This window comes from Mytilus galloprovincialis, chromosome 3 (assembly GCF_965363235.1).
Source record: "Mytilus galloprovincialis chromosome 3, xbMytGall1.hap1.1, whole genome shotgun sequence".
Lineage (NCBI taxonomy): Eukaryota > Metazoa > Mollusca > Bivalvia > Mytilida > Mytilidae > Mytilus > Mytilus galloprovincialis.
In genome coordinates this window covers 37,885,548-37,905,681 of record NC_134840.1, presented here as the reverse complement: position 1 = coordinate 37,905,681, position 20,134 = coordinate 37,885,548, and the positions used below count along the sequence as shown (strand labels likewise).

The 20,134-nt window shown below is 31.1% G+C and overlaps 1 protein-coding gene across 3 annotated transcripts in view; it reads left to right on the top strand.

Moving 5' to 3' along the window:
• The window catches only part of LOC143067874 (sodium/potassium/calcium exchanger 4-like), a 73,528-nt gene that overhangs the window by 46,712 nt on the left and 6,682 nt on the right, over positions 1-20,134 (top strand). For all 3 annotated transcript variants that reach the window (XM_076241473.1, XM_076241472.1, XM_076241471.1), the window contains 7 exons: positions 3,297-3,371; positions 6,416-6,495; positions 12,117-12,223; positions 17,799-17,904; positions 18,282-18,378; positions 18,689-18,792; positions 19,686-19,744. In XM_076241473.1, the coding sequence (XP_076097588.1) occupies positions 3,297-3,371; positions 6,416-6,495; positions 12,117-12,223; positions 17,799-17,904; positions 18,282-18,378; positions 18,689-18,792; positions 19,686-19,744 (628 nt within the window). The remainder of the gene's footprint in view (positions 1-3,296; positions 3,372-6,415; positions 6,496-12,116; positions 12,224-17,798; positions 17,905-18,281; positions 18,379-18,688; positions 18,793-19,685; positions 19,745-20,134) is intronic.

The window sequence follows — 20,134 nt, the reverse complement described above, 5'->3', positions numbered from 1 at the left end:
GTTATGACAACCTAGAACTTGTTCTCATTATGACATTTTGCTAACCTGTAAATTCCCTTTTCAATTACAACTCAAGTCAGGTGAAATGTTTCTCATTACCAGTGACTTAACTCTATATCATAGATCTCACATAATGTCAATCTAGACGTTAACCATTTTGTCAAGTTGCTTTTTGTTTACACTCATTACTAGATGTGACATTGGAATGATGTAGTGGTTGATGCATGCATAGCAATGGATACTTTTTAGGTCAAAGTACGTGGTTTTACGCCGTTTTTACTTTGTTCGTACGGTTGCAATCGTTTGAATAGCATTTTGTACGGCACTTATATTAGTAAACAGCTAGTGTTTCTAATTCCATACACCATGAATTGCAAAATAGCATGACACAAAATCGTTTCTAAAACACTATGCAATAATAAATGTAACTATTTTATTCTTTGTTTAAAAGGATAAACGTCAAATCTGTAATTACTCTGGCATAGCGTTTCAAATAAAATGCGAAGAACTTTGGTAAATGCTAGGTTTCTAATTATGATTTCAATTTCCCCATTGTGAACATTATTGACCGATAACGTTAGATTTTGTTAGTTTTATGGACCTCCCCTTTTTGAATATTCATATGAGTACATTTGTTCCCCCTTTTTCACACCCAGCAGGTCTGTATATAGGCTATATATCTCCAGGTTGATGCGATATTCCAGAGTTACATTTCCTATCATGATTTCTATGAAAAAAAACTATTGCAACAAGGGTTTCACGTGACAAATTTGAAGTAAATCCTAAGAAAGTTTTTATGGATGCAATCATGATTTGGTTGACCATTGTATAATAATTGGGTCGCAGACGATATATTTCAATTTTCCATAACCACATATCCGTTTTCTTCCAATTGATTGTACTTACTTACTTAGTCCTTGCTATGCCTTATGGCACATAAGGCAAGGACAATTTTCGATTTGTAACATTACCGAATACAAATTATTACCAGGTTTTAACGGTGTCACATATTATGAAAAATGAACTAACCATTATAGAGCACATGAGATGACACAAGGTTTGATGGTGTTTGCGTTGCTCATTCTGTCTTGTACTAAAAGCATCAATAAACGCAAAATCATTTAAAATATTTGTAGCAATTGAACTCATCAGCATTTTTTGAATATGTGGTAGGTTTTTCATTAATGGACTACCATAATTCCTTTGAAACGCTTCCGCATCGCCTATATAAGGGAATATACGCATTGATAACATAAAGTTATTTTCGATATTGATTCTCTAGTATTACCGATATTTGACTTAGAAACTTTATCATTGATCTTAAGGAAAGTTTCCAGTGAGACAATATCTGACAGACCTATATAATGATGGGATGGTTGAACTATAGCATTTATGCAATTTTGCTTCAATTTCCTGCAGAGTCAAGTTTTGTAAACATTTTGTTGTTAAAGATCTCAGATGCAAAAAATAAAGATTTGAAAAACATCCTTGAAATACTATAGATTTAGTTCTGAATCGACTCTTAATTTAAGTGTTGCGCACAATTGTGTCAATTTTCAATGTTATTTAACTTGTCCACTTTTGATTAAATATCCAAATGGTTTGATTAGAGCGTCACTGATAAGTCGAGTCTGGTGTATATTAAACGCGCGTGTGTCGTTCCAAACTATAGACAAAATTTATCTTAAAATGTCAACCTTAACTCCCGAGAATAGTCGTCACGAATTTAGGAAGCTAATGTTAAGCAACGAACATGTTAATGTAAACAAGTCTACTAGTATAATATATATCAAATACATCCAATGCCCCTTGCAATAGTAAACCGAGTTTGTATTAGCTATCAAGAAAAATGTAGTACAAAAGTCTTGATTTGAGACTGGTTTTTAAATAAAGACAATTGACCTTATTTTGCGATAATATAAAAAAGATATATATGAAATGGATATGACCCTAGGTGTTGCGTAATCAAGTTTGCGTAGATATATATATATATATATTTTTAATAATTCAAGGATTATTGATTTCACTTCACTTTGAACTGGATAAAACACATAGCTTCAAACTACCTTAACAACAAATAAGTCCTTCTTGATATATATTGACGTGGAGTAATCAATTAGACAGTGGTAAATGTTGTTTGCATCCCCGACTTTCAAGACAACTCTAAGCATTTGAATCATACCAATGTTAACACAAGTCAGACGTATATTATATGATTTTATTTCTAAACATTTATACAAGTATGTTCTCTAGAAATGAATTGATGGTTTTGAAAAATAATAAAAAGATATGCCGAAGAAAACAAACACCTGTTATCCCACTTGAATGGAACCAGTGAAGGTGTAACAGATTCTACAAAATTCTTGCCTGTAATATGAGGAATTAGATATAAATATCTCAGGAGAATTCATGTTTGTTTATAACTGGTAACTGATGCTGATAACTCTAAGAACAGACTTGACTGTTCATGGATTATAAATAGAGTCGGGAGTAACGCTGGGGAAATTCAAAACCCACATGTCGGAGATAACTGACAAAGAATAGGGGACGGGTTTGTGCTTTCGACAACCAGGAAATATTCGTGGTCATATTCGATACAGATATTCGGTAACGTTCCAACAATTCGTAATGGCGTCCGTTAAACTTTCGGAGGTATGTCTACTTTACTTTTTGGAAACCTGTAAGCAGCAATCCTCTATCAAGGAAATTATTATTGGAATCCAAGATCTCAAATGTCTTATAAGTTGAAGGACTGCCGATTGTTACAGTATGATCATTTACTAAAAGTAATATGTTAAAGCAGGCATTACTCACATAAAACCTCGACCTCAAACTAGTGTGACACATCTATGATAATTTTATGTGTTCCATACCAAATATACCGTTGATGAAGTAGTCAGTAAAAATGGAGAGGAAGCAAAAATAAAGGTTTTCCTGTCATGATGATAACTTGTGTACACTGAATATAAAACGGTGCGCTACAAATTAGTATTTAAGTATGAATCGGTGTATTTCTTTTATATTTTTTAGAATAAAATGGTCTCCGTCATATGAAAACATAAAATTGGTATAAAAGTGTTATGATTATGAAGACAAACGTAAATATATACAGTTATGTTAGAACAAAAATACCATAGGCAGCATAAATTTAAAACAGTTTTATGACTATTTTCTGGTCGTAGAACCTGTAGTTACTGTAGACTTCTGTTGACAATGTTTGAATTTAAGTTATTTGTTTCTCTATAAATAAAAATTCTGTCATGTTTTATCAATATATGTTATTCATTTTGCTATAGGTAGTTACTCTGTCGTGGTGGATGATGTGTAGAGATTCTGTCTATTATTCATTGTCTGTCGTTGTTCTTATATTGGTAAGTCAATTTAGGGTTAGTATGGCAATGTACAAATCATATTTCATTTCTCTTAATTTGTTTTACTAGACTGGGAAGAAAATGAATGGTCGACTTTCAAACATGTCATATAACGGCATTAAAAGATATGCCTTAATTAAAAATGACAAGCAATAGAGTTGAGGGCATTTTGAAACCCTTTTTATTTGTTTGTTTGTTTGTTTTTTCTTTTCTTTTTTTAACTTTCTGTTGCTGCTTCATAGACCGCTATGATTAATTTAATGCTGTATAAATGAATTATCCTAATGTTGTTACTGTCATACAGATCACGAAATGTTATCGTTTATATGTTTGATGAGTTTATCTTATGATATTAAGTAAGATGAATAGATTGACTTATTTTCCTTGGTTACTAAGCATTACAAATGTTGTAGATTCATGCATTCTGTAAAAGTTGTGGTTTTTATCTCACTGCACAACAATGGCTTTTCACATTTAGAAATGGGGTTAATGTTAAGATAAGGTTGTAAAATTGCTAATGAAGAAAATATGGACATGGATTTGAATAGCACCAAAACCGTATAGAAAGCTTTGAAAGACCTTGTAATGTCAAAATGTAAATCAATTCAAATTGAAAACCAAGTATTATCGTAATCTAAATATAAACAAATAACAATAATGACATCTCAGGCTCCAACCATGGATCTACTAAAACATTTTAAATTATACAGTGTGAAGACAGGACGAACATACAATTGTGTCTAACGTATCTGAGGTTAAGCATTATTCGTGTACCAAGTCGGGAACGTATTTTTACTGTGCTTATCCTGAAGGCTTTGGCCTATCTCAGTAGCAATTGTTCAAACAGTTTACCAAATTGCAGTTTGAATTCTTCTCCTACAAACTGATCAACTGGCAAAATACTTTAACCATTTGCTTCATTGACAGGTTGCTAGATTGAACAAAAAATGAGTGCAGAGAACTCAAAAATATTACTTACTAGTACCACCCAACTTCCATTAGGTATTGTCTATGTCATGCGTTCAACCAAAATGATGAATTACTATAATATGAGTCACTAATTCAAAGGTCTAACTTTGACATGAACATTTCTGTCGCAAAAAAAAAAGGTTAATAATTTATACCTTTGTTTTCCAACAGCAAGTTATTTGTATTTTGTAATTTTTTTCAAAAGCAATTACGAATCTGCTAAAGTTCAAGGGAAAATTTAATTAGTTACATATCTGTAGAACCAGCAAAAATTGTTCTGTCAACTATCAAATTACTTCATTTTATAAGTAATTTGTGTTATAACATTATTTCCATGATTATTAAACTATAATCATCTGTTCTGAAAAGAACACTGACATTTATTTTCATTTATTTTTAAGATGATTAAAGTTTTGAGAAATAACCTGTTAAAACATATTATCGGACACAATTCTGTGTTGACATGAATTGTCATTGATATGGTAATGCCATGGATCAACTGTTTTGCAAAACTTTAAATTGATAAAAATATAAATGATTGTCTCTCCCCTACGATTAGACTACTTATTAGCTCTACTTGGTAAAACATTTCGGAATTTTGTTTTCCTTTATGCTTTTCAACTTTGTACTAATTTGTCATTTCATATGCTTTTCAACTCTGTACTAATTTAGCGTTTCAATTAATTTTTACTTTATTCGTATTGATGAATCTGTTATAGGCAAAATCATAAGACTGGTAAATTATTAATATGCAATGACTGAATAAAATGTGTTTCCCTTTAATGACAGTATCTTAATAAGTATAATAGAAAACATTGTTCAAGCACATTTACACAAAGACAAAGCTATAGAATATTGATTTACAAATTAACTTTTGGAACTAATTGATTTTTAAATTGAATTAGCATAGAAGTTTCTATGTCAAAGCTATGTGTCTGTTTATCTTTTTCTTTTTTAGTAATGGCGGTGTAAGTTTATTTTCAATCTATGAGTCTGACTGTCCCTCTGGTATCTTTCGACCCTCTTTTATACCTTTTGAAATCAGCGATCTATACTAGTAAGTCATTATTGAGTTTGAATTTCTTTACAAACACATCATCTAACTGAAGTTGGATGGTAAGTAATCCTTTTTTTTATTTTTCTGCACTCACTTCATACTTACAACCTGTCACTTAAGCAATTTGTTAAAATATATAACCAGATGATCAGTTTGTGGAAAAAGGATACAAACTGCAATTTTGTAAATTATTTAAGCTATTGCTATTGTGATACCTTACAGCGTACAAAATAAGCAAAGTAATGCATAGGAAGGATTATATAAATTTCCAAAAGTATCTAGGAAAGTATAAACGACTACCTTTGTCACATTACAATTCAATTTGACTCGAGTGTTTTTTATTGGCTTCTTAGTCTGTAAAAATAATGCCTAGTTTGCTACATCCCACACAAAATCTAAATGTATGCTTCATACATCCCACGCAAAATTAAATGGTTTGTTTTAAACATCCCACACAGAATCAAATATGGACAATAGGTTAACCAAAATAACTTTTACATTATCTTTCGATGAATGAATTATATCGAACAGATATAATGTATTGTGTTTTTAAATAAAATTTTGGTAAAATTGAGAATATTCATAATGAGTGTCAGATTATTATTTGACATATTTCGATGCGGAAATGAAGAGCGTGTATGTAGGAAGGGTACAAAATATGCCTACCTGATCACATTTTTTTTTTATCTCCTGTCAAGAAACATGTTGTTTTTTATCTTCTAAATGTAAAGTCATTAAATATCAACTTGCAGTCTTAATGCAAGGCTTTTGAAATTCTGTTTAGAGAAAAGTGCTTGATTTTGAATGTGCTTCAGGCTTTTGATGTTCGTTACGTTGACGGAGAGCAGTGAGTAAGGAAATAATGTTTACGAAGCGACTTATCTAGTTTCTGTGACAACAAAGGAACATGAATGTTAAAATACAATGCTATGACATACAAAGAGCATATAAATGACACAAGCTATCGGCAAAATATTTCACACAATATGTTATACTTATTTTGTTAATTATATTTTAGGTTGTTTCAGATGGCATTGTGACGTGGTACGAATCTCTCATCATGCTTATTTTATATGCAGGATATATTGTAGTTATGAGGTGAGCAATAGTTCTCAATAAACTCGTGTTGATTGTCATAATTCTTAATATTGTCTGCAGTTGACCTGGTATGTTTTACTCACGGAATATTTCTTTAACACAAATCTAAAAATTTTGCAAGAATAGTGAACAATTTCATGTCTCCAAAGATGCGCTTAACCTAAATAAAGGACCCATGGGATCATAAATTGTCATTCTTGAGTTTATATTCTTCTCCCTGAAATTTCTTAGAACACAAAGTAAATAGACACATTCATTTATCAAAATCATTGAAACGTTTTACTAAATTAATAAGTCTAAGACCAAGGCAACATCTATAAACAAGAAAACATTTTACAAGTTTGGTGCATCTAAGAATAGTTTATGGATTTTCTTTCATCAGTAGATAAAAAGTATAAAAATCTTGGGTGTTATATGTAAACTTTTAACTATTGCTTTATTGTTAAGCATGTCAAGGCAGACGTATCAGCCAAGCTAAGGGAATTTTGTTTAGATGGGATGAAATTTCTTGAAATATTATTTGAAACAAAGCAATAATGCGGGTCATTTGCCCCTCAGATCAATCGTGGTAAGCCAGGGTTACTTGAACCTTAACTAAATGTTTTAATGGTGATGTTGACCACAAGAAATGAGAAGCATATATTCCTCGTTCAGAGGAGTTAATTTTGGATGAATACTTGCGTTATCCTTTAAGGATTGTAACAAATTAAATTCGGGCATTTTGGCAGTTTTACTAAATTTTTAACAACTTGCGACCTTTGGCTATCGAAATTATGATGACAAGAAAATGTTCTTCTTTATGATCCTTTATTGTCAGACATTCTCAAGATTTCATACTGATTGACCATTGTCATAGAAGCATTATATCTTTGACCTCTTCAATCCGATAAACCCAATGCTTAAATGTCCGTTTTGCCTAGATGAATAAAAACGCAGCCATTTGCGGTCGGAATCTTAATGTTAAATCCGATGCCTCGTGTAGGATGTGTGACGTGCTTTCTGCGCGACAAAAGAACCGTTGCAAAATTGCAGGGGTTCATAAGTCGAATTTTGTTACGTTAAATACATATGTTACTATTCCTTTTGTTCATTTGCACTCCGAATGTTAACTCTTATTCGCGGTTGTCCAGCTCTGCAGAGCCAGTCTATTAGAAATATATGTTGATTTGTAATCGTTTAAAAAATATTAACATAATTGCCATTGCACGATAAACAGACAGCAATCGTTTAAAACAGAATTTTCTCAAAAGAATGAAAACATTTGATGAATCCACATTAGTTTTGCACCAATTGACATAGTTTTACCGATTAATAGCCGTAGACAAAATTGACAGTTCTATGAAAATAATATATTTCTAGACAGTTTCCAGGTTAGGCTCTGTTGATGTGTAGTATTATTTCCTTCTGGTAATGAGTTGATATAGATTCAAAATGAATTCCAATATTTAGCTAGTGGATTTTGATTGTAAATCACTTCAGGGTTGGATGGGTACGCAAGGATATCATTAGAGTCGAATGGATGCAACTGCAATTTAAATTCTATGGAACTAAAGTTTCCAAATTTGAATTGTCGATTGATTTGACTCCCGTAATTTAGATAATTTTATTACATACCATTTGGCCTTACAGCTTTAAATGTAATCAAACACTACCATACCCTCGGCTTTGAAATTTTAAGGTTCGAGTATTATATGGAAACTACCTTAAAGCAATTTAATAAATGGTCACAATTGTGAGGCTTGAACGGATGGAAATAACATTATTTTAGTGGTACATGCGTGTAATTAACTTAATGATTGATAAACACATCTCCCAATCAGATGAGTCATTGATCTTTTTTTAAATCAATCACCAGGTAATTTGTCAATGCTAGGTTTAACGACAATTGCCAATTTTTTAAAGTTTGAAACTTTAATTATAGGTTAGACAATACTTGGTCATGTTTTATGAAGATTTAAGCCCAAGGCGAAGCCGAGGGCTTAAATCTTCATAAAACATGACCAAGTATTGTCTGACCACTTTAGAACATATTCACACTTTCGAGTGACCTTACAAGTTTATCCTTTTCCATTGTAATGTTCAAACCTAAATAAGAGTTCACTTTTTATAATGAACTAAATGTAAAACATAGGTAATCATCATTTCAATGGAATGAAAAAGCTCGGATCTAGTTAGTGAGGACCAAATGGATAAATTGTTTTTTTTCTGCTTAAGGTAAAGTTTAATACTTATATATCTTGAGATTTTTGTTATTTTAAAAGGCAAAACAATGTTATATGAATCCCCTTTTTGAAATTTGATTTTTTTTTATAAATGATAAAACTATCTGTATAAATATTTAAATTCAGATCATTCAACATAAAAGATCATAAAATGCTTACTTTTTATTGATAAATTCAAATGTAGTGTTTCTCCGAAAAAAAATTCTTTGCTTTAGAAAAAAAATTCCCTCAAATATCAGGTACATAAATTAAATAAGTATTTTTTTACCTACATCCTGACCAAAATTGTTTTTGTTTATTCTATACTATGTGTGTATCGTTAGAAAATGTGTGAAAATTTGGAAAATAAAATGTTTTGTTTTAATCTTTGCTCTTTCATCATTTATCAGTATAGGCTCTTTTCCCATGTAAAATACCTCAGGGGGTTGCAGACTTCGGTAGTGCAGTTATTAAGAGTTCACTTTCATAATTAATTGACAATGAAAAGTCATTCATGTATAGCATTTCATAGTGCATGGAAAACCATGTACTATAAAAATTAGAGGGGGAAAAACTGACTTTTCATTGGACGAGAAGGGGTGAGTATGTTCTAACTAACGGTATTGGGATACATTTTAAAGTCAACTATGTAGAATGGGAAAATCTGTTTCTCAAATGCTTTAATGCAAAATGCAGATATCAATCATCAAATGGACATGGTGAATTTATAAAAAAAATATCAAACACTAAAGATTTGGTTTATTGAATGCATACCAAATTATGTTAACGTTAATAACTACATTGACAATCAATTTAAAATTATATGGCTTTGTTGTTTTCAAATCATCAGTCAGCCCAAAGGTATTAAAATTCGGTGTTCTGTGGTGATTTATGGTGTTTTGCAAATGTTATATTTAAATTTTTTCAGTACAGAGTTTTGCTGTGTTTTTCTAGTGATTAAGATTATAACACATTGTTGACTGCTGTTCCCCTATTTTTGACTTTGTTTTACCTTTTATGTCTGTTTATTTTGTTCACGCATCGTTGTCAATCTAATGGTATTTGATTCAACTATCATACAAGTGATAGGTTTAGCTAGCTATAAAACCAGGTTTAATTCACCATTTTCTACATAGGAAATTCCAAATGCCTGTACCAAGTCAAGAATATGACAGTTATTGTCTATTCGTTTGATGAGTTTGAGCTTTTGATTTTGCAATTTGATTAGGGACTTTCCTTTTTGAATTTTCCTCAGAGTTCAGTATTTTTGTGATTTTACTTTTTGCTGTGTAATCAAAAATATTTTGAGTTCCATAGATATATTATGGCATACGCCTTATTTCAAAACTGAAGTCAGTTATATCGCTTTTCAATTAAAGGCTTTTCTGACAAATTTTTCATTACCATAAGTTAACATACAAACTAGAAGGAAGCATTGCACTTAATTGCATGTGTCGATCATTCTGTAACACTTGGCTTGATGTATGGTCTTTATTATTTAGCTGAGACTGTCAGGCAGAATATATGAATCTTAAGTTGAAATCAATTCATTTTTATTTATCAACAAAATCAAACGTTTAATTATGATGATGTATGTGACATATAGCTATTGAACTATAACTTAATCAAATAAAACGATTCTTCACAATGCACATCAACAATTAATAAAACAAGACACGACTAAAACATCATGATAAAACAATACATCTTTTCAAATTATGAGAGCTATAGCTGTACTGTTTGAAGGGAATATATTGCTCGAAGAAGAAAGTATATGTGTACATCCATGTTGGTCACATGATAGTAATAAATTAATAAATGACATTCAAATAACGTCAAAACAATAATGAATGAAATGCATATTTTTTTCTTTATATTTCATGTTGAGTTTGAAAATATGGACGATGAAAATTCAAAAAGAAACCAAACAATCCATGTAAAAACGAAAAACGAAGAAAAGACAAACGTAGAAAGCTAGAAAAACAAATCCTGAAAAAATCTGTTTTTATATAAGGTGTTTCACAGGGGTTAACAGCTCTTGCAACAAATGTGGAAAACCTCGTGTTGTTCATGGTTAGACTACATTTGGTAATATGTCTTATTCTGTTAGGTCACAATCGAGGAAAAAATGACGGGATAGTGAATCCGATAGTCATTGGTCATCTTCGACAGAGATATCACTCGGCGGTCAAAACAATCATGAGTGTGTCAGTATTGATTCTCTGTTTTGACGTTATTAATCATATTAATTACGTGTTTTAGTGGGGTTTTTTATTTGCCGTTGTAAATTATTACGATTAAGATTCCGTCCTTTTTTTCAAAAATGGTAAAACTCCTTTGGTGTGTCTCGGTACTTATGTGTTATGGTATATTTTTTGTATCCTTGTTTTCATTTTTGCATTAAGTGCTTTGTTCATATAGATTTTTTTCTTTGTTAACACATATGTTTGTTTTCATAGAATTCTGGATTACAACTCAATGTTATCTGCTGTTCCCCTATTTTTGACATTATTACATAATGAGTCGGTTTGTTGTATTCACACATTGTTGCTAATATAAAAAAAAAATTTATATGCGACTGTCACGCACGTGAGAATTTTAGCTAGCTATAATACCAAACCAGATTTAATTCGCTATTTCCTACATAATAAAATGCCTGTACCAAGTCAGGAAAATGACAGTTGTTTTCCATTCGTTTGACCTGTTTGAGTTTTAGATTTTGTCATTTGATTAGAGAGTTTCCGTTTTGGATTTTTCTGGGAGCTGTGTTTTTTTATAACTTTAATGTGTGTACATCATCTTTGTTTTCCTTTGCAAATAATTTCAAATCCCCGTAACTGAGAAATGTTTATTTTTATCACGAAGGAACGTTTCGAACAAAACGTGTTATATTTTGATATATTATTATCTGACCATTGTTTGGATCAAGACAAAGTATATTTGATGATAAAGTGGATCTCTGAACATGTTGATGCACTTTCAAATACTAGTAATGCCTCCAGTAGTTCGTATGTCATTATTGTAATGCCAAAGCGATAGACGAGTTATCTGACTCATACTTTTGTATGTTGTTTCAATCAAACTAAGAGCTTCTTTCGTAATTTACATCTAGGAAATATTCGTAATTACAATACACAAAGATTTTATTAATCAAGTTTCATAAGTTGCCATTGACTATGATACATTCTCCATAATCTGGACTTTTTAAATCAACTTGTCTGCATTTATAGCATGGTTAATTACATAATATGCCAATACATTATGGGTATTTAAAGATCTCAGAAAATTATCATGGAAAACCGATCTATTGTCGATTAGTTCTATAGGACCCCTAAGTGCGCAGAATTGTTTTTAGAAAAACAGGAGTTTTATTTTATTTTCATTTTATTATATAATCGTATTGATCTTGTTTTCTTTTAGATATAATACATTTCTGCAATCTTGGTTTGCTAACAAGATAGACCAAATAAAGTCTTCCAATATTTTACCAATAAATGGTGCTAAAAGAGCTTTTCCTGGAGATTACGGTATGTTTTAGCACGTTAGTCATGCGTTTATACTCCTCTCGAGATTACGTAAACAAATCATTCGCTATGCAAGATCAGAAGTATACACAAGGAACCACATATAACTAGTTTTAATGCTTTGATTAGACAAAACATCTTATTCCTTCAGTCGTCCTTCATTACAACAGACAATTGATTAATTAAACTCAACGATTTTCTGTTACGTTATTAGAAACCTTACATACATATTTATCTGCTTGCATTTGTTCATTTTGACATTGGCATACGGCCTGACCAAAATTAATCTAATCGCAGTGTTGTAAGTGCACAACCCTGGTGTTATGTCTTGAAGGAATCCCAGTCATATTGTATGTCAAGACATAGAATATTACAAACGACTTCAGTGTATTACCTTACAAACAAATAAATTACACAAGCTAAAATATTGAATACTAGTAGTTACATATTTATTCATATTTCAGGATACAAATAAACTTCCGTTATCTAAATCAGTGTACATAGTTGTCAATAATGGACGTATTTCCTTATGTACAAAAACAAGGAAATGTTATCTACTTACACTTTAACTTATTGCTGTCTATCATTCTTGTTCGATTCTATGCTATTGTTCATATGTATTTCAGGTAGCGATAAACAGTAAGAAAAAAAATTATAACTTGCCCTAATAAATTTTACAATCCCATTTTCAGTGCTTTCTGGCAATATGAAGCTTACTATTTGTGTCATGTATGGATTCAGAATTTTTCATAGATTTTATATCCAGGATATAAAATGGTAAAATATAATTTATTTTGGGTGTATCCATGGCAACAATCTGCATTTATGTGTTATAGAATATTGCACAAAGGGGGGGGGGGGGGGGGAGATGTCACATATTTCCCAAAATTTGGCTAAAAGTAGACTTTCAATCCCTTGAAGTAATACCTTTCTGAAACTATTCAATAAATCCAATGAAAATCATATGTCTTGCATCTCATTTTTCTGTAAAATTACGTCAAAAACTTCGTGTAGAAAAAAAATTTTGTAAACAAGACATTGATTTATGGACCGATGGCCGATCTAGCTATGAAAATACGGAGAGACAAACAGAAAATCGCCCATAAAACATGTAAAATATAATCTTGATGTTCTTATAAACCATCTTTGAAGGCTAAATTAGTACTCAGCTGTCTAAAAATATATTTTATTACACAATAACTTTCTTATTTGAAAAATCCACCGGGGCCAAAATGCGAAACCAAACTCCTAACTGTGTATTGCTACCTCATTCTGATAGTCTAAATACATTTGTCATGCTTAAATGTATACACAAATATGCACATTTGAGTTACATGAAGAATAAGTGACCTAGAGAGCTGTTTTAAAATCTTTCACATAATTGCTTAAAACAATTGCTCAAGGATTTCAAACATCTTGGTTTTAATGTTTGAAAGGTTCACAATAATATCCATTAAAGTTTTGGCTTTGATATGTTATTGCGCTAATTTAGCTTTAATATGTTGTATTACAAGGTTATCAAAGGTACCAGGCTTCACATCATTTAGCCTTTCATGTGAAAATTGGCTGTTTTCCTATAAACAAGATAGGAATATAAATATCCAAAAGATAATAAATAAATGTCCCCTCTGATTATTTATACTACTCATAAGATTTTCAACATGATTTGTTGCATTATCTAGTTGTTGAATTGAAGTGTAACAGACACGAATTTAAAATTTGCTATCTCAATTTCTGTTTATTCTTTGCGCCTTTGTAGAAAATTAGCTTTTAAAACTTTGTCCATGATTTTTTTTTCTCCTGCAGAAATGACAGTCAGTGTGGTGCATGCTCAAAAGTTCATATCTTGCGTTATGTAATACAAGAAAGATTGATTAATTGACACGCAATATGCAATCAGTAGGATGCGTAATGTGGAGATCGTATCAATCTGCTTTCATGGCGTTCATTTAGGGCTCTTTTTAAAACATCTTCTAAACCCACAGAAATTTTCCCTGTTTTGAAAAATATCCCATTTGGAAATTTCAAATCGAACGATTTAATATAGTGGTGTTTTATGCATGCCTGAGATCAAGAATAAGTACTTGTTATTATGTATCGGTGTAAAATCGTTTAAGTAGTTTGAAATATGCTGTATCAATAGCCTGTCAACACTATCAATAACCTGTCAACACTGAGGTTCTGATTTCGACCACCCGCGATTCAGGTGCATTCGACTCTAATCTCAATAAGATTACCATTTTTTTCTCCCTAGAGTGATAGATTCATTCCGAGCCTTCCGCCTTCCTTCACCATTATAAACTGGTCGCCACAAATAGCAAATAGTGTTGAAATAGGCGTTTGACAGAAAGATCAATCTGTATTTATATACCGTCAATTTTGTCTCTACGTTTATGTTATCATAATGCAAGGGATATAATAGACCGATATAAATCTCAATGCGTTTTTGATGATTTGGAATTCACCATGGTTTCATCAAATGTATTATGAGAATGATAGCGGAAAGAACCAAAAAAATCTTCTACACTTCATCATCTAGTTTGTACATCTTGTTATTGCACCTTTCTGAAATATGGTTAGAAAAACTAAGGACCATATTGAAATGAGAAGTCTTAATCCTCAATGTTACAGTGATAAAGAAACATGTTCATGACTATTCTCGTTCGTAAAACCCTAGTTTGAGTGTGACAGCCGTTTGTCTGTATACATATTCAGTCATGTCTGGTTGGAATTGGAACATCAACTCGTAATCTTAGTAATGAGATAGTGCAAATGGTCTCTCTATGGTAATAAATCCTTGCAACACTTCTGAAGCGGTTTTGCAAAGCAAACATCTACCCTCCAACATACTTGTAATACGTCATCCAATATACCCATGATTTTTCAAATATCAGTCAAAATTACAGACTTTTCTTCCATGCGACCACCTTTGTAGAACTCACTTCTTGCCTCAATTGTAATTTAATTTCGTCCTGGATAAGCATAACATATTTTCACTAGACTTAAGGCAAAAAACAATCAATTATTGAACCAATAAAGGCAACAGTAGTATTACGTCGTTCAAAAGTCGATTAAGCGAAAACAAACCAAAAACACATCAACTATAAGAGGAAAACAAACAGAAACACTGAACTGCTACAAAAACTAATGCCAACATACATAGAAACGTACTATTACAAACCAACTGCCATATTCCTACCTTTTAAGAAGAAACATGGTGGATTTAACCTGGTTTTATGGCTAGCTAAATCTCCCGCTTATATGGTAATATTAAAAATACATTGTCAACATTACGGGACAGAAATACAGTAAAAATAAACACAAGAACAATATGGACAGAGAACACTACATACATAAATAATACATAATATAATAGTATATGACAACACGTTAAGCACAGAATAGCAACGGACATCTTCCCTGAATTTACTACAGTAAACCTGAAAAAAAAACTTTTTTCTTCTTATTTAACTGATTTCTTACAGAACACTATTTAGAATTACAACTGAAGGTGGTATGGGTGTCTTTCGCCATCTTGGATTGTAAAACAACAGAGAATCTAAGGTCCAGATTTTCAATCAAGTTAGCAAAATTGGATGCAGAAATGCAGATAACTAATGTGAATTTGCATTTAAAAGAACAAATTTATAAGATTACAACTTATAAATATTAATATTTGTGCAAATGTTGATTAGTTCTGCTTGAATTTTAATATTTTTGAATTGGCATTTTAGGGCAGGTAACTCTGAAATAGTGCATTTTCTGAAGGAATCTACATGGAATTTTGCTATTTCGTATTTTAGCCGAAAAAAAAAACGTACAGTGACCCTATCTTTTCTTTTCATATTCTCAAAGCATTTTAGAAAAGCTATCTTCTCGTATTTTATTTTACAGTTTTATCATTTAATTGGGCTTCTGATCACATAATGGTGATTTTTCCTGTATAATCTATACAAATTGTGTCATTTTGTCACGACCTGTAGCTTGAGAAAATGCACGCTGACCTATCAATTTTATGATATTTTTGAACATATATCAATAAATACTACGTTTTGGCAAAGTATGAACAAAATTAAATTATTATTTTTTAATTTAGACTCCCATACAACCTTAAGCGAATCTAAATACAAATATTATTATTTTTCTGCATATGCAGAACGTGGTGGGGTAAACCGTTTAAGGGGGCGCTCAACCTTAGACAACACAATACTAGAAGAACTTGAAAACAATGAACTAAAAAACAATATGATACACAACAACATACCACATCTTTGAATAACGGGTTCCTGACCTGGGACAGACACAATCAGAATATGGCGGGGTTTAGCATAACTACGGGCTCATATTCTGGCAAAATGGTTTAACAGCACAACAAACAGAATATAAAAAAATCAGTTCAATAGGGTTAAACTGATTACATCGATACAAAGCAAAACAAACAACAAACTAACCAATTAACAACACAGAGTACCGATATGGGAATACTGGGAGTAACTGACATCAAGTTCCAAGCCAATAAAAACTAATTAAATATCATGTATCCAAGGCAAAACAAGTAGAACTATTTGTTGGTAATATATTTGTTTGCCTTTGCTTTTCAGTTTTACCAATTTAAAATCAAATAATATTTAGGAAATTAAATGCCGAAGAATCGTTACAAAACTTGTCCTTAAATTAGTATTCAATTAATATCTTCTTTAAAGGATATAACTCCTCAGAGACATCTTAAATTAATTCTCTACATTAATTTGTTCAAATTCATAATATAATAGCCAACTTCCTTATGCTTTTTCATATAATCAAACGATTTCTGATCGTTGATGACATGACCAATTTAAAGCTCTATGACAATTTTACGAGCACTACTATGACTTGGATGACTATTGATGAATATCGTTATTGACTGCGAATGTTTTCCTGTGGTCGAAGTCTCAACTTCGATCTCTACTTTGTCCACCGAACTTGAAGATTTTGTAAACAAAAATTTCCATGAAACCCTTTATTTCGACCTTTGGCGTTAACTTACCACAAATGATTCTCAATCTGTAATAAATTAAACTTAACAACTTCTCCAACAATATTAGGAAGATAACCAATTGTATCGATATATAATTTACGTGTTATAAAACCATCACGAATATACTGGCCGCCATATGAAGTCGTAGATATCATTATACAAGTTACATAATTTAACAGTTTGCATACATGTCAGTATTCCTTTAGTTTTTTTTATTACTAGTTCTGTTGAGCTCTCATGGTGAGTCATGATCAGTCATGTTACTATGATGTTAAAGACCCATTGGTGTCCTTTGACTGTTTTCGGCTATTTGTTCGGGTTGTTGTCTCTTTGACTAATTCCCCATGCCCATTCCAAATTTTATGTTACCTACTACTAAACATAAGTTATCGCAAAAAAAAGTTGATGCATGCATAATTATCTCGTTGTCATGTTTTGATGTCCCAACATTTCATAGCTGGTCATATTGAATATCTTATCATAACATCTTACACTTAAATGAATCTAAACTCGGAGTATCAAAAGAACAATTGAAGAACTGACTTTTGCTTTATTTTGCAGAGGTTTTCACAGATGAGGACGACGAGGTCTTCACTGCTATAGAAACAAAGAAATGGCGTGATAGAGAACTTCCACCAGATGAATATGCAAAATCAACGCAAATCAAGTATAAATGAAATGTTTAACACAATGTTTAGTTGGTTTACCAATTATTATGGCTGATATATTCTAAAATTAGCGACGAAATTATTTTGTGTATTTACGGGATCCTTGGTACACGATTGTATATCCATCAACATTTTGATAAGTTCTCGAATTTTCTTTGATCAAATATCTTCTTGATAGTTGTCATTAATTAAAATGTAACTCCTTGGATATTATAAATTTATATTATTTTAATATTTGCTTTTCGTGTATTTTAGAGTTGTGGTCTGTAAGAGTATTATCTATCAGTTACGTTAAATTTATAATGGTAAAGTGAACATTCCAAAAAGCTATCATAAATTAGTCTACTTTATTCTGTTTAAATCTCTTTATTTACAGACCGCATTTCTGTGATTTTGTCTTTCGTATGATGATGATGAAGAAGTTTAAATCTCTGACAAGATTCCGGTCGGCGGCCTGTCTCATTATATCGTATGTAAGTAAATTTGATATAAGAACATATAACTTGAATTTGATGTTTATACTAAATACCATAAACTATGTATGCAAATACGGTACTACTCAGAAGGCATATGCATGGTGCATTTTTGCGTCTAAATCGATAGAGTCTAAATACTCTTCCATAAGTTAACACTGTAATTCAGTAACTAGATATATTGTAAACAATTTTCTATACAAAGTATGATTGTATATATTGCCATTCAAAAAACGTATATTATTCTTTAATTATCGAATACTTCCTACAGTAAATTTCAAAAGTAGATTGTTTCTGTCATTCTTTTTAGAGAAAACGAATGCTCAAAGATGAGGCTTACCTGAAAAGACAACAGTTTAGAAAAATGGCTCACAAATCAAGTGTTATGTCTTATACAAGATCCATTCGAGGATGGTATGTAAAATTTTAATACTAGTAAAAACACTGAAGAAAACCATCTTTACGAAAATGTTTTATGTCTAAAAAGGAATTCGACAATGTTTGAAAAAGAATGATTTGACCGGACTATATCTCGGGGTTTTCAATGATTACAAACTCTAAAAACCACATAAAAAGGAAAATTTCAGGAATTAATGATAAGAGAACGTAAAGTACTTCATGTCAAATCTGAAATAATGCTGTTGACCTGAACGATTACATTTTTCAAGACAATATATGTTTTCACATATCATCAGAAATTTTACACAACGGGTGCAACTAAGGGATCAGGAATTTCATTTTCTTCCTTAACTGCTATTCGCGTTGTTTTTTTGTTGTTTTTTTTTTTGCTCATTGTTAGGTTTTATATTATGCCATAATATGTTTTTTCATTCTTCGTTAAAACTTGTTAAAAAAAAATTTATAAGCAGATAATCAGGTTGGTTAACATGGTACAATAACATATTTGGAATAAGATAATCGAACAGAACAAAATGGAAAAAAGAAAAAAGTTAGATGTTTAAAAATATCAAATAGTGAACAAACTAAAGAAATGTAAGACCCAAACCCCTAAAACTTAAAGCAATAAGTTCTTCAATCAAAATCAAAAACAACACCAGGTGACGATTAATCATATACAATATAGTCATTATCAATCAAAAACTTCAAAACCTCAATTCATTTTGATAATGAACAGTAATAACTACAGTGTAGGATCACCGATACCTTACTTGTTACTTTGAATTTGGAATATATTAGAAACAGATTATTTATGCAATAAGTTTGCAAGTTCATATTTCATAATTCATAAGAATCACGAAGAATTTATAGTTTTTGAATTATTAAATTGTTTTAAAAATTAATTGAAGGTTCAACATAACGATGGAAGGAGAAGATTGGGACTATTGGAGAAAAGTTCCTAGTTTAGGTATAGTATACAATATTCAGATAATAATGCAATTGTTGATAAAAGAGGATATGTGATGTGCGTCAATCAGACAACAAAACGATTATCTAATCAAACCAATAATATTCATTTTAGTAATAACCAATTTTGTAAACTGAAATCATCAATAATAAGTTAATGCAGTACCATATCTAGGTATTTCGCTGTGACAGAATTGATAAACACCGGAAGTGTTGAAATGTCAAATGTCAAGTTATTTGATTCTATTCTTATAACATTCGTTAAATTCATAAAAAGTTTCAACATAAGGATGGAAATTGGTGTATGTCTGTATTTTCGCCAAAACTTCTATGACGTACTTCAAAAATTCAAACAAATATGTAAAAAAAAAATACCAATCACAAATTGTTA